Genomic DNA, 15,844 nt, shown 5'->3' with positions numbered 1-15,844 from the left:
CCGGCGGAGAAACGGCTGACTTCATGCCTCCGTAAGTCCTAATTCCTCTTATCTTACGTTCGCGGTCGTTACTCTACACCAATAATAGCAGGAATAATCTCATATCACAACTAACGCCTTCGACTGTTTTCTATGTTTGAATCGTTGCCTGATCTTTAGCAATGGATAAATTTTTTATTGGTGTTCCATTCGTACTGAACTGATACGCAGGGTTTTGGGGTATAAGTACATGATTGTGGTAATTCGTACATTAATATATACTCACTTCATTGCATTAGTTGCTTTTTCTCTGGGTATAACAGTCCAGAGTGATTCCATTGTCCTGGGATTCACACTGATAACTACATACTTGTAGGCGTGACTTTGATTCTCAATGAAGTGAGTCCATTTCTAAAGGCGTGCCACATGCAGTCCACCACAGAAAGTCACCGATATTTCGTTCTGCAGCTGTCGCTGAATCGTCCCACCGCTCCTCAGACAACTAACGAAATGAGAGACGCCGTGACTGAGATCGTAATAGGTCAACACAACCCATATGAAGTGCAACACAGATTCTAAGGCAAGTTAAATACACTGCCGGAACACAAAAAAATTCAACGCACTAAAGGAAATAATGTCTACGGCACACGATAACACACAGAACGGCTATGGGTCACCTAATATGAAGTCACAGTTCTTCAAGAGAAGGAAATTTGAAAATGTTGAACATCCACTTGATGAGCCACCAGTTGCATTCCTTCCCTTCCGAGGCTCTACATCCAGCAAAATAGGAAGAGTCCTGGAGAGACGAGGTGTCAGAGCTATTATCCGACCTCCTAAGAAGATAATGCAATTGCTACGGCCTGTTAAAGATGGTCGGCCTCAAGATGCCTGGTATTTACAATACACAATGTGAGTGCAGAAGCAATTGCATCGGTCAGTCCATCCGCACCGTTTCCGATCGCTGTGCAGAACATCAGCGGCATATTAAAAATAGAGAACTGGAGTCACTTGCAGTTGCTGAGCACAGACTCACAAACTAACATGAAATACTGATCGTTGAAAGAAATGTTTTGTCCTAGGTTTCCGTTTGCTGGGACTCTGTAATTATAGAGGCTGTATAAATAAGAATTTGTGAGAAAATCTTCAACCGTAATGGCGGATACAATCTTACGTGTGCATGGAAACGAGCTGTAGATGCAGAGAAGAGCCAGAGATATTCGTCGCAATGTTTACGCTAGGCGGGGACTGTGGTGCCATCAGCCCAGATGTTGACACCATCTGCGATAGCATGACGTAATAGTCGACCAATCATAAGCCGTCTTTGGGCTATACCAAGGTCACCACAGCAGCAATTTTGACAGTCTGTTGCTCCTGACGAAGAGGATGAAGGAAATCGTCAAAAGCTCGAGGTTTTACCCTGAACTGACGCTGCAGAAAGTCCGAGAGTATTTTATACACGCACATTGTTATCCATACATACAGTTTCCGCCAGTTCATATCCATAAGGGGTGACGTAGTAACTATGAAGATAACAGCGATCCACTCTTATGAAATTCCGTAAATAGCACAACAGTCTTTGATCGTAAATATCTGTTTATTCAATAAACAAATATTTACAGTCAGAGACTGTTGTGGTATTTGTAAAGTTTCAGTGTGTATTCAGTCGTTTTCTCCTCACTCCATACGATAATGTAATCGAGCATAAAATCGGTTATATTTTAGCGAAGTAACCTCAGCCATGCACTGTTCAGTGACTTGAGGAGTGTATACATGTAGCTCAGCGATGGCTTTTCGTCCTGCTAGGTACTGTATCACATTTGTAACAGCGATTCGTATAGTTTCCTCGCAGAAAACAAGAGTACCCCGTGCCAGTTCTACAAGTTGCACAAGAGTTACAAATTAACTAAAGTTCGGTCTCTTATACTTTCGATATCGACCTTCCCTAAAGTTCTAAAATGGTTCAAATGGCTCTGAGCACTATGGGGCTTAACAGCTGAGGTCATCAGTCGCCTAGAACTTAGGACTACTTAAACCTAACTAACCTAAGGACATCACACACCTCCATGCCCGAGGCAGGATTCGAACCTGCAACCGTAGCGGTCGCGTGGTACCAGACTGAAGCGCCTAGAACTCCTCTGCTACTGCGGCCGGCTCCCTAAAGTTCTACCTTCATTTCTCCCTTCGTTTCATTCAGTAATCCCTCTCCATACGTATGAAATAACTAATAGCAGTTTAGATAAGAGTTTTGGGAACTTTCGTAGTTGGTAATATCATGCAGACACCCATAAAAATTAACATTTGTAAGGTCACCAGTCATTCTCTTAACAGTAATTCTCAAGACCACGAGATGTGATTCGCTACTTATCAGATTCATCGACGTCTGCAGTGTAGCTAATAGTCAGCCTAGTAAAGACTAGAGAGAGAGAGAGAGAGAGAGAGAGTATAGGTGTCTGAACTGAATCAGCTCGGCAGGTACACGCAAAGCCTTTTCAAGATTCCGCATATCTCACCTCCACATCATTTTCTGTCTCCGTAAGACATACTGCATAAAAAAAACCATGACACCGATGATTAATAAAACTGAAGCATCATTGTAGAAAAATTAATTCTGATATTACATGTTTTCTATTTTTTATCGTAATATACATTGCTATGAACGTTTGTAATACGGTAGTATTATGTGTCGTGCTACGAGTGGAATACAAATCTTCCTTTCGTTCTAGTATTCTAATAGCTGAACTCTCAAAGTACGCCTAACAGGGCGACATAGGGTTTCGACTTGTTAGGTCCATGCTTACCAGTCACCATGGAGGCTCGTCTGCTATGCTCCATCTCCGTATACATTGAGGGAAACAAGTGACAAGGTGAAAGTCTGAGTCAGTCACTGAGGGGATATCACGAATGGTAGTGTACTGCTATGCAACACATGGGAACCTGTCTTAGAATCCCATCCCGGCGTGCACTTTTAAACAGTTACAAATAATTTCTGTTTTCAAAATTAGTGCTGTATGTCATCTTAAATAGGATCATCATCTGCTAATTTCATTCGACAGTGTTCTTAAATGGATACACATTTTTCTATTGAGTTCTAATTGGATAATACAATACAGTCAACGGGACGTTACTGACAAAACCGGAACAGTCGATGTCAAAAGGAGAAAGGTGCAGGAGAATTTCGACATTTGTACTTCAGATACGACATTTTTTTCCGTTGGGAATTGTCAGTTTTGTAAAACAGCGACCACTCACTTGGTCTTATTAGGATTTGAACCAATCTCCGTCATATGGAGATGAAGCACGTTCTTTCTCGACTCTGTTAAGATGAAATTCGAAATGGTAAATGAGTTAAGTTCTTCGATATCTTCAGTACTTTCGGTAAGTATAATGCAAACCGTAAAACAGTCAAAAGCTTAACTGAAGCTGAACACGAAAAAACTGCTGCATTACAGCTGTAACGAAATCTAGTTATCCTGAACGTTTTAAGCTATGCAAAACAGTTAAAGTAAATCTCTTTTGATTTAACGCAGCGCTAACAGTCTACTGAGGTGGCTATTCCTCCGAGTAATGGGTCATTATGTTACAAAAAATTGAATTCCTACGTACCTTGACATAGAGCTTTGTTTAGAAACATGCCTAACAACTTAGAGGAAAACAAATATTAAGAATCTGTCCAAGCGCAATTCCATTTATCAAACCATCAAAATATTTTGAGTGGAGTAAATATGGACTTATATTTAATTACATGCTTTCGTTCAGAAGCCTTAAGTAATGACATTAAATATTATTCAGTGATTAAGTAGCATCGCTCTTCATCTGAAATAATACTGAAACAGACGCTTTCCATTTGTTTTCTAATCGAATGCAGACACATGTGGTGTTGTAGTACTAATTACAAAATTAAATTCTTATTAGTTTATGTAAATGTGAAGTCTTTGACTGAAATCAATACGAGCAAGATTTTCAATGCACTGGAAGGACAATTAATAAAATATCAACAACCATACATCATATTTGAAAAGGGCAACAGGAAACTAAGCTCTTCTGCTAAAAGCATGGCAGCGTTTTCCCTAAATGTGTGTGTGTGTTTTACGAACACATGAATTATAAAATTTAAAGGAAACGTTATCACAAAACGTTAGTGCAAGACGGCTATGCTTCATTAGGTTGTAGGTTGCAAATACTTTACTTCTGTGCGCATAGCCGAAACCTAAAGTTGTAAAAGTGTTTGTAATCTAGAAAAGAAAAATTTGCGAAACTAAAGATGAACGTACCTTGTTGACCTTCTTCGACGATGCAAATAATGGCGTGTTACACGCTCAGCTAACCCGCATTTTATTGTTTTTCAGCATATAATAATAGACTACTTATTATTTAAAACACTACTATCGAGAGACGGTCGAACAAATAAATGGAAAACTTGTGTAATAACAGAAGCTGAATGAACGGACTGAAATTTGTGCCTCGGCTGGGACTTGAACTTGAGTCTCCTGCTTTCTTGGAGATGTGCAAACCTTACACCACGGAAGGGGTATTAGTAACACAGCTGGTCCAATGCCCTCCCAACACAAACTTCATATCATGCCTGCAGCCTATCTTGCTCTTCTTAAAAAGTCAGTATTGCCGAGGCTCTCCGGTGTTGGAATAGCAACCCAGCTTTGTATATAGTGGGGAAATTTAATTCCATCAGATCAATAAAGGCCGGCCGCGGTGGTCTCGCGGTTCTAGGCGCGCAGTCCGGAACCGCGCGACTGCTACGGCCGCAGGTTCGAATCCTGCCTCGGGCATGGATGTGTGTGATGTCCTTAGGTTAGTTAGGTTTAAGTAGTTCTAAGTACTAGGGGACTGATGACCACAGCTGTTAAGTCCCATAGTGCTCAGAGCCATTTGAACCAGATCAATAAATGGAAAACTATTCAGTTGCCAAAGCATAGTCCTCTGCACAAGAGATTACTCGTATCATCTCAGTTTATACACATATAATGTATGCACTATTAATTTTTGAAAGGTTTTGCTACTCCAAATCGTTGTCATTTTGTCAGGTTTTCGACGTAAATTTGTTTACGTTATGATCACTAATATTAATACTGCCTTCGCTCTGAGCAGTGACCAGGTAACCCAGCAGATCACCACACGCCAGACTGCGATTACACAACTTGCACAAAGAGCAGCGTTATTAACCATAGATAAAGGAGGCAACACACAAAGAGCATCGGCTTCGTCACGGAAGCAAACACCTGACTATAGTTTCCCTTTTTTGATGGAGCTCATACATGAATAAAATTTAAGCTATCAAATCTTTGGCACACTACACTCTCGAAAACAAGCTTTTTGAAAACAATTAATTATTAATCTACTCATAATTTATCAATCTGCTTCTACTAATATTTGAATATCAGTATTTTTTTTAGTTTTGAATATACCAGATTCGTTTTCTTGGTGTTATTACAGTTTCTAGAGTCAACGTGGGATGAGCATTTTTTCCTCTCGGTGTTGGCATAGACTTATTTTTGTGGCCAGTTTCATTTGGCAAATCGTCGTTGCCACTGATAAGATGGAACGGAAAGTTCTTCTACGACATCTGCTTGAAAATTAGTAAATTTCTTTTCCCTGTTGTAACTGTATATCAAAAACATTTATAGGTACCGTTCGGTGGGCTGACGTTTCTCGGACCGTCTCTAATGACCTCGTTGTCGACGGGACGTTAAACACTAATATCCTCCTCCTCTCCTCTCTCGTTTCTCGGAAGCAAACGGTCTCCTCATTATATACAGCCAAGTTTTGAAATACACGGGAGTGCTTACCCTCCATAGAATTATAGGATGCAATGGGTAACTGTATGAAGTTCTATCTTAATAGTTAAAGAGAAATATAACTAATAAGAAATGGTTGAGGAGTATCTACCACACTTACATACATCGCAAAAATGTGCATTACTAATTTGAAAACAATCCACGATTCATTATTGAACCTAAGGTCTGAAAAATATTGATTTCAACAGAAGTAACTGCATTTGCCTGATGACTGTCTTGTCGCAGAAGAAGCTGAGTAGCTCCGTGCTGTAGTGCTTATGATACTAAACTGTTGCATGGAGGGTCGTGAGTACAATACTCCTCTAGACTGTACAATTTTAACTTCTACATTCGTTTCGAGTACAATCCAGAGGTATTCACAAATGTCAAGAATCATTGTACTGGAATGTTCTGTAGCTGTATATATACTGTATGTGTTCTGGCCGGAGGTAATTCGCTCCGCGCTCTTGTATGTTCAGGTGCTGAATAAACCTTCGTTAAGTGGTGTTAGTGTTCGTCATTCATCCAATTACACCTTCTTCTGCGTGACAATATACTTTGCTATTTTTAGACATGAGACTGTACTTTACACTCTGCAGAGACTAACAGTATAACTTTTTATCTGTTGCAGATATCCGTGCCTGACCCGGAGATTACGGTAAGAACGAAAGTTTTCCGTCTCTTCTATTATAACAGTAGTTACAAAATCGTCTGTAAAATTTTCGCTTTATTATTCACGTAAAAATATAAGTTTTGTAAGTAACACGATGGCTACGCATTACATCCCTAGTTTCAATTTCAATTTTGTGAGAGATGTATCGAATACGACAGCGCAAAACAATTAATCGAATGTCGTTTTTATTACGGCGTGACGGAAGTTCCTATACCGCGCAGCACAGAGATCAATGTGAAGACGATGAAATGCGTCTATAAGAATATAAAAGCCAAACTACGAGAGATTGTTTTTTGAGACAGCTCGCAACACCAACAGTCAAAGTCATACGACCTTCTATTGACTAATACTGTGTTTGTTGCCAGCGCTTCGTCTTCGGGAGACACTAGATAGAAGAAACGTATCTGTGCACTTGAGTGTCGTTGTTATTCTCATAGATTTATTTACCCAAGAAAATGACACTTTACTTTATCCTACTATGACTACCAGAATACCGGTAACATTAATCAATTTTTCATTTATTCGTTTTCCAGAGCAGCCATATTTTCTATACAGCAAGATAGAGGAACATACTGAATGCTAGCCTACAGCATTAGTCACCATTTGGTATTACAGCAACTAGAGATGCAACTCATTGTATCAAGTACAAACTGTAATTGTTATTTAGTCGTTAACTGGATATAATTTTTGTTAATCCCAAAGCTACAAAATATAATACTACCAAATATGTGCCCTGCGTGATGACGGGAGGAGATACAGCCCACGGAGCTGTGTACTGCATTTCCGGCCGTATTGATTGATCGGTAGCAATTTCGCATTCCATACATGAGAGAACACGTTCCTCGCGGTGGTATCCGCAGTTAGCTGTCTCACAGAAATTAACGCAATAGTCAATCAGAATGCGATTTAACTTTGCATATTGCTACTCATGTCTCTTTCGCAACTCATCCGCGACGCGTGACTCGCAGTATGGCCACAGCCCTGCACGCACATCAGTTAACAAGGTCTGAGTGGCACCAGGCTATTCATACGTGTTTGTCCCTGCGAACACAACAGCTGGAGATGGTAAACGTATTTGCTGTCACTGTGCGTCAACAGACAGAGATGAGTGAGATCCAACGGAGCGGGATTGTTAGCGTCCACATCCGAGATTGCGCCTAGATCGCTGTAGGCGATGTTGTTGGAGGCGTAAAACGTCAGGCAAGCGCTGGAAGTTATCGTCGATATAGTGCTCCAGAGACTTCAAGTGACACAGACTGCTGAACTGTTTGGTACACACTAGAAACAATTCATCGTACAAGCATTACTACTAATAGATGTGATTTCCATTGCTATTGAGTTACTGTTCTCGCCGACACAAAGAGCTGTGAGGGGCCGTACATGATGATCCAGCTGCTCCTATCGCTGTATTTTATGCAGCCCACAACGTCTTCAAATACAACGCTCAAGATTTTCATATTCCCTCACTTGCTACGTGATAACTGTTAGTCCTACAGAAAAAAATGAACAGGACCTCTTCTAGGAAATTTGATTTAGTTAAACTTTGTACTGGGATATGTTTGATATGTTTCGCTGGAGCCCGTGGTTTTCGAGTTATTCAAGAAAACCGCCTTTGAAGGTCGCTTTTGTCAATTTCTCCTGAATATTTAGAAAACTGCAGCCTCTAGCGGGAACGCATCCAGGCACAAAATTTAACTGCATTAAATTTCCTACAAAAATGTCCTGTTAATTTTTTCTGTAGGAATAACAGTTTGCACGTAGCGAGCGAGAGAATATGAAGATCTTGCAAGTGGTATTTGAAGGTACTGTGGCTCGCATAAAACCCAGTGATAGGGGCAGCTGAATCACCCTATATAAAATTGAAATATCGTGGTTCAAATGGCTCTAAGCACTACGGACTTAATATCTGAGGTCATCAACCCCCTAGACTTAGAACTACTTAAACCTAACTAACCTAAGGACGTCACACACATCCATTCCCGAGGCAGGATTCGAACCTGCGACCGTAGCAGCAGCGCGGTTCCAGACTGAAGCGCCTAGAACCTCTCGGCTACAGCGGCCGGTGAAATGTCATATTCATACAGTTCTCTGGCTGTAGAGAACACTGAGAGCACTCTTCGTTTAGATACACAGAGCGCTGTAAACAACGGTTGGGCAGTGACAGAGCTATTTATAATTTGATGCGTCGTACATGATACGACACTGCCAACGGTGAATGTGGAAGAGGTAATTACCTGGAGTTAGGTTATTTACTCGACTGCAGCATGAGATAGCGACATTCCTTTGACGCAACTAGATAGTCTGGCGCAGATCATCCAACTATGAGCTCGAACCATTACTTTGGGACGATATAAGGGTGAACCCTGGTATTCATAAGTACAGCGGTGACACTGTGCGTCAAACAGGTAACAGATATGACCTACGACTGCACCACAGTTCGTTACAGTTGGTATTTCATGCCCGAACAAGAATCTTCAAAGCATCACATAAAGATAAACAAAAATCGTACTATACGGTCTCGCACCGACTTGGAATAGTCAATCATACTGCAGATCAGTTTCATTTTGAGTAGAACGTCGGAAGTTTGTAAAAGATATAACATGAATTAAGAACGAATCTTGCAGAAATAGTTTCCTAATTACACTCTAAAACGACCCACTACGAAGGAATTATCCGTATGGGAAATGAGTAGATGTAATGTACATATACACACACAAAAATGATTACAATTTCAGAGAAACAGAATGATTTATTGAAGAGAAAGGGCTTCACAATTTGAGCGACGCAATAACGCTTTGGTCCAACTCTGGTCCTTATGAAAGTAGTTATTGTGCTTTGCATCGATTGATATGACTTCATGGATGTCCTCCTGAGGGATATAGTGACACATTCTGTCCAACTGGCCTGTTACATCGTGAAAATTCCGGAATGACCGGCGGGCTCTGCCCATAATGCTCCAAAATTTCTCAGGTGTGGAGAGACCCGGCGACCTTACTAGCCAAGGTAGGGTGTGGTGAGCACGAAGACAATCAGTAGAAACATTCACTCTGTGCAGGCGGACATTACCTTGCCGAAATGTAAGCGCAGGATGGCTTGCAACGAAGGGCAACAAAACGAGGCGCAGAACATAGTCGACGTTCAGCTGCGTTGTAAGGGAAGCTTTCACCACGTACAGCTTTCAAGCCGAAAAATTGCTTAGACAAGCGTCAGATATAGAACATGTTATTGATTCTCTCAATTCGTGAATCCTTCTTTTGAATAAATCATCCAATTTTTTTTTTTTGAAATTGCACTAATTTGTTTGTATATACATGTACATCACATCCCAGATTTCCGTCCCATTCGGATAATTCCATCGTGGTGCGTCTTTTTTTTTGTCTTAGAGTGTGTATGTCATATTCGTACTAACCACGGAGGATCTCGAAATACTTGTGTTACAATTTGGCAAGGATTCTAGCTCCACGGTATGACAGACAAAGACGAAAGTGAGTACAAAAGTAAGTAGGGAAGGTTGCAAAAAAAAGTTGTGTATTTTTTCCGTAGGTGCGTCACAATACCGTCGCACACAACCAGAGGGGCCAAAACAGCATGGCCGCAGCCAACTGAAAAATGGAGTAAAGTGCGGTATTCGGCAGCAACGTAAATGTTACCATGTGTCAGGCCCCACCTAGAAGACGAAGGAGGTTTTGCCTCCTCTGTTGCTGTTATATTAGGCTAATACTTGAAGAACTTTCTCCTGCAGTGTTAAAAACATCGGATCTCAAGCAATATTTTGGTAGGCCGTCGTTGATGCGACTATGCGGGGCCTCACGAACAAAGCGACGTGATATCGGTGGAGCGCCCGCTGCCCGCGTGGCGTCACCAAACATGGGCGTGGCCGCTTGCTCTGCGCTGACGGGTCGTGCCCTGGGGACCGACGCCCTTGCCTTTCCCTGGCGCTCTCGAAAACCCCCAACTGCGACCCACTGCGTTTCAGCAAAGGACTGGTATGACGTCAAAAAGATATTTCCTTGACTTCGCATCTTAGCAATGAATGGCGTATTAGGTCAAATGTGCGAATACACTACCGGCCATTTAAATTGCTACAGCACGAAGATGACGCGCTATAGACGCGAAATTTAACCGACAGGAAGAAGATGCTGTGATATGCAAATGATTAGCTTTTCAAAGCATTCACACAAGTATGGCGCCGGTGGCGACATCTACAACGTGCTGACATGAGGAAAGTTTCCAACCGATTTCTCATACACAAACAGCAGTTGACGGCGTAGCCTGGTGAAAACTTGTTGTGATGCCTCGTGTAAGGAGGAGAAATGCGTACCATCACGTTCCCGACTTTGATAAATGTCGCATTATAGCCGATCATGATTGCGGTTTATCGTATCGCGACATTGCTGCCCACGTTCGTCGAGTTCCAATGACTGTTAGCAGAATATGGAATCGGTTGGTTCAGGAGGGTAATACGGAAGGCCGTGCTGGATCCCAACGGCCTCGTATCACTAACAGTCGAGATGACAGGCATCTTATCCGCATGGCTGTAACGGATCGTGCAGCCACGTCTCGATCCCTGAGTCAACAGATGGGGACGTTTGCAAGACAACAACCATCTGCATGAAATGTTCGACGACGTTTGCAGCAGCATGGACTATCAGCTCTGAGACCGTGGCTGCGGTTACCCTTGACGCAGCATCACAGACAGGAGCCCCTGCGATGGTGTACTCAACGACGAACCTGGGTGGACGAATGGTCATTTTTGCGGATGAATCCAGGTTCTGTTTACAGTATCATGATGGTCGCATCCGTGTTCGGCGACATCGCGGTGAACGCACATTGGAAGCGTGTATCCGTCATCGCCATACTGGCGTATCACCCGGCGTGATGGTATGGGGTGCCATTGGTTATACGTCTCGGTCACCTCTTGTTCGCATTGACGGCACTTTCAACAGTGGACGTTACATTTTAGGTGTGTTACGACCCGTGGCTCTACCCTTCATTCGATCCCGGCAAAACCCTACATTTCAGCAGGATAATGCACGACCAAATGTCGCAGGTCCTGTACGGGCCTTTCTGGATACAGAAAATGTTCGACTGCTGTCCTGGCCAGCACATTCTCCAGATCTGTCACCAATTGAAAACGCCTGGTCAATGGTGGCCGGACAACTGGCTCTTCACTATACGCTAGTCACTACTCTTGATGAACTGTGGTATGTTGTTGAAGCTGCGTGGGAAGCTGTACCTGTACACGCCATCCAAGCTCTGTTTGACTCAATGCCCAGGCGTATCAAGGCCGTTATTACGGCCAGAGGTGGTTGTTCTGGGTACTGATTTCTCAGGATCTATGCACCCAAATTGCGTGAAAATGTAATCACATATCAGTTCTATTGTAATATATTTGTCCAATAAATACTCGTTTATCATCTGCATTTCTTCTTGGTGTAGCAATTTTAATGGCCAGTAGTGTATTTCCGCTTTTAGTTGAGTACATTCGGTAGAAAGATTTTCCAGTGAGTGCGAGTGCGAGTGCTGTTCTAGGTTGCCTATATACACTGACGGAAAAAAATAGTACACCTGGAAGACGATTTCAGTTTTGATCTGATGACACCATATGCCACTCGGAGGGTGGGTTGTAGACGTGTTGATAATGGTTTTAACGTAGTCTGTCAACAGAGAGCTTTGTGTCATAATTTCAAGAGACCCATTAGTGTGTACCCTTTAATAGGGGCTCAGAGTGGTGCAAACGCGTGCAGCAAACAGGAAACCATGCCACGGAGATGCACTCGTGCTTCCAAAAGCCAACTGGTAGGGCTTGAAAAGGGTCATATTGTGACCTTCCGAGTGGTGGGATGGAGAATTGCCACACAAACTGGACGTGCTGTGTCGGTTTTGCAACGATGCTAGCGCCATTGGTCACGTGAAAAGTGTCATATCCGTACACGAGGTTCTGGACGTCCACGCAGCACAAACGTCTGCCCGGATCGTCATACTGTAAGGGCAGGAGTGGCAGATCGTACAGCTAATACAGCTGACATATCACAGATAAATAGGCTTGTGAGCCCAGAAGCGTCAACACGAACTGTTTCCACTCGGTTGTTAGCAGTGGGACTACGGATACGTACACCAAAAGCTCGTCTTCCCCTCATGCCACAGCATCGACGTGCACGGCTCGAATGATGCCGTCAGAGGATCACTTGGAAGATGCAATGGTGCCCCGTGGTCTTCAGGGACGAAAGCGATTCTGCCTGCACGCAGGTGATGGTCATATGCTCGTTGGACGTAGACCTGGCGGACACTGTGTCGTATAGTGTATTCGTCCAAGTCTCACTACCACCACAGTAAGTCGTATGGTCTGGGGTGCCATAAGCTACAACTCACGTTTGGCTTGGGTGTTTCTGGAGGGGACGCTAACCAGCGCTCGGTAGGTACAGAATGATGTTAGACACGTTCTTATGCCGTTCCAGCAACAGGAAGCTGATTTGTTGTTCCAACAGATTAATGCCCGCCCCCACTCTGGCTTTGGAAGCCAACGTTCTCTGCAAGGCGTACAGCAACTTCCCTGGCCAGCACGATCTCCGGACTTGTCTCCGATCGAACAGATGTGGGATATAATGGGACGAGAATGACCCTTGCGACTCGTCAGCGAGCATCTCTTGCAGAACTATGCGAACTGTTCGAGCAGGCGTGGCATAACGTACCCCAGGACAGAATTAGCCATCTGTAAGATCGACAGCATTCCAGAGTCTGCGCCTGCATTGCTGTCCTTGGAGGCTACTCCACGTACTAATATGTTTCAGCTTACCTGTAACCTTAGAACAGCTTGTGCTCCTGATTTGTAAATGAAATCCTTTCATGTACTTCAAATGCAGTGTTCCAACAATAACCATTGAGTGAGTTGGAGACCTATAAAAGGGTGAACTACTTTTTTCCGGCTGTGAATATTATTTTCGAATATTCCCTATTAAGAGACCCTTTGACATTGTGTAGTCATGATTTTTCTTGTCCTTTCGTTCTTTCCCTCTTCATACGCTCGCCATCTTTTCTCTTTCGTTCTTCCAAACATTTATTCCTTGTTCTCTTTCCATGTGGTTTTCTTTAAGTGTGTGATTTTTATGATGTTTCTGAATTGTTGTCGACTGCTTGCGTTGTGTTTAATGACTCTCCTTTCTTTAATAGTTTCATCTGTTTCAAAGATCCATTTTGCCTTCTTTTTGCTATTTTACTATCTGGAAGATTTGTCTTGTGACCGTGTTCTTGTTCAACCCGTGGATATGTCCATGAAATTTCATACTTGTGTTTCAAAGGATGTCCGTCGTTGTTTCTGCCTGTAGATCACTCTCGACGGTTTCCTTATCCAAATTCCTTCACGAAAAACTAGTCCGAATATATTTCTGAGAATTCCTCTTTCGTGCTTTTCAATCTCCCACATTTCTTTCTACCATGAATCTGCAGCGTAGTTTGTTTCCGATAGAACTACTGTGTTGCAATGCCCTAGTATAGCGTCGTCAGATATATATTTTTGTTGTTGTAGTGACTCCATGCGAGCTTGTATGATTTATTTTTTAATTTTTAGATTCTTTCTTGACTGACTGTTGTCATCCTGGCTCGGTCATGGATGTGTGTGATGTCCTTAGGTTAGTTGGTTTAAGTAGTTCTAAGTTCTAGGGGACTGATGCCCTCAGATGGTAAGTCCCACAGTGCTCAGAGCCATTTGAACCATTTGACAGGAAGATACCCTTCCAGTAAGAGACACTGAATAGCTTTCCCACGGCAGGTAGTGACAGATGCGCGTGTGTCTCCCGGTTAGGCCGCTAGCCCCGGAAGTTACATGCAGCAAGCTATCCTAAAACAAACGTTCGCTCGGAACAACTTGCGCCGCTACAAGTCATCTGTGTGATAGTATGCGGAGCCCCCCTGGTATGGTGACAGCTATCATCAGCATCGGTGCTACCGGAATGTATTGGCTCGGATAAATGGCGACCGTATTGGCCCTGAACTATCGGCGTTTCTTGCGGGTGACTTTGTCTCCCCTGATGGAAGAAGTGCCACTGATGATTCGAAGGGTTATGTGGCTGCTGTATGATGGTGTTCCAGCTCACTTCGCCGTTATGGTCCGGACACATCATAATGTGTCTTTCCTGGTCGATGGATCGGACGAGGGATTCCAGTTGCATGTCCTGCTTATCCATCGGATCTCAACCCGTAGTATGGCATCATATATTCAGAGGCCATTCCAGATGTAGAAACACTGAAACGGCGTATTCACACTGACTTTGAAACTGTTCGGATGCGGCCTGGCTGACGTGAATGTGTGGGGCAGAACATGCTATGGCGCATACACGCATGGGTTGAGGCACATGGAAACTATTTTCAGCACATACTGTAACTGTGGCTGCATGGTACGGCGTGTATTAGACCACAGTCTCTGTAACGAAGTAAGACTGAATAAATGCACTCTATCATGGAAACCATGAATTTCAGGACATGTTCATTAGACGCTTTTCATTCCGTACCCTCTCATCGATCAGTCCCTAGGGTTTGCACACAGTGGAAAAAATCACTCTGAATAAATATAAGTTATTGACGACTACGCAAGCAGGAACTGAAAGAACACTCACAGACAATAGATGTAACAGCAGATGTACTTCTACAGTTATTTTGCAGGTGAAGTAAAGCAGATGAACTCACTAGCAAATCTTCTGAGATGTAATGGCAAGCTGCATCTGTGACGACGAGAAGATCGTGTCGCGTGTCTTCATTGATTCTGCAGTTCGTAAATTTTATGCACTATTGTGCTTTCGCTGTAAGTCTTGCTCAATACAAATAACTTGTTGCATTGTGCATATAGTCATCCTGAAAATATGGTAATTGTTGTGGTTGGCAAGAGAGCCAACACCGTTTTACTAAAGGAGGCCGAAAGGCACGCGTTTTAGCTCACGCAGGCTGGCGTAAGGTCTGGAACAGGACAAGAAAATTAGAATTTAGAAAAACGGACGTAGCTGGTGGAATACATAACTTTAATCCATTAATGATGAACGTCCGTCTTGACGGTACATGATTCACAATATCAATAGTAACTGATAATGGCGCCTTGCTAGGTCGTAGCAGATGACGTAGCTGAAGGCTATGCTAAACTATCGTCTCGGCAAATGAGAACGTAAGTAGGCAGTGAACCATCGCTAGCAAAGTCGGCTGTACAACTGGGGCGAGTGCTAGGAAGTCTCTCTAGACCTGCCGTGTGGCGGCGCTCGGTCTGCAATCACTGATAGTGGCGACACGCGGGTCCGACGTATACTAACGGACCGCGGTCGATTTAAAGGCTACCACCTAGCAAGTGTGGTGTCTGGCGGTGACACCACAGTAATAATTCTACTGCTCAGCAAGTTAACAGAAAATTCCAGTTACA

At 43.1% G+C, this 15,844-nt stretch overlaps 1 protein-coding gene across 1 annotated transcript in view; it reads left to right on the top strand.

Moving 5' to 3' along the window:
• The window catches only part of LOC126235152 (uncharacterized), a 907,277-nt gene that overhangs the window by 576,173 nt on the left and 315,260 nt on the right, over nt 1-15,844 (top strand). The window contains exon 3 of the mRNA XM_049943885.1: nt 6,403-6,429. Coding sequence (XP_049799842.1) covers nt 6,403-6,429 — 27 coding nt within the window. The remainder of the gene's footprint in view (nt 1-6,402; nt 6,430-15,844) is intronic.

Source organism: Schistocerca nitens, chromosome 2, assembly GCF_023898315.1.
Source record: "Schistocerca nitens isolate TAMUIC-IGC-003100 chromosome 2, iqSchNite1.1, whole genome shotgun sequence".
NCBI classification, from domain to species: domain Eukaryota; kingdom Metazoa; phylum Arthropoda; class Insecta; order Orthoptera; family Acrididae; genus Schistocerca; species Schistocerca nitens.
This window is presented reverse-complemented; position numbering and strand designations above follow the sequence as displayed.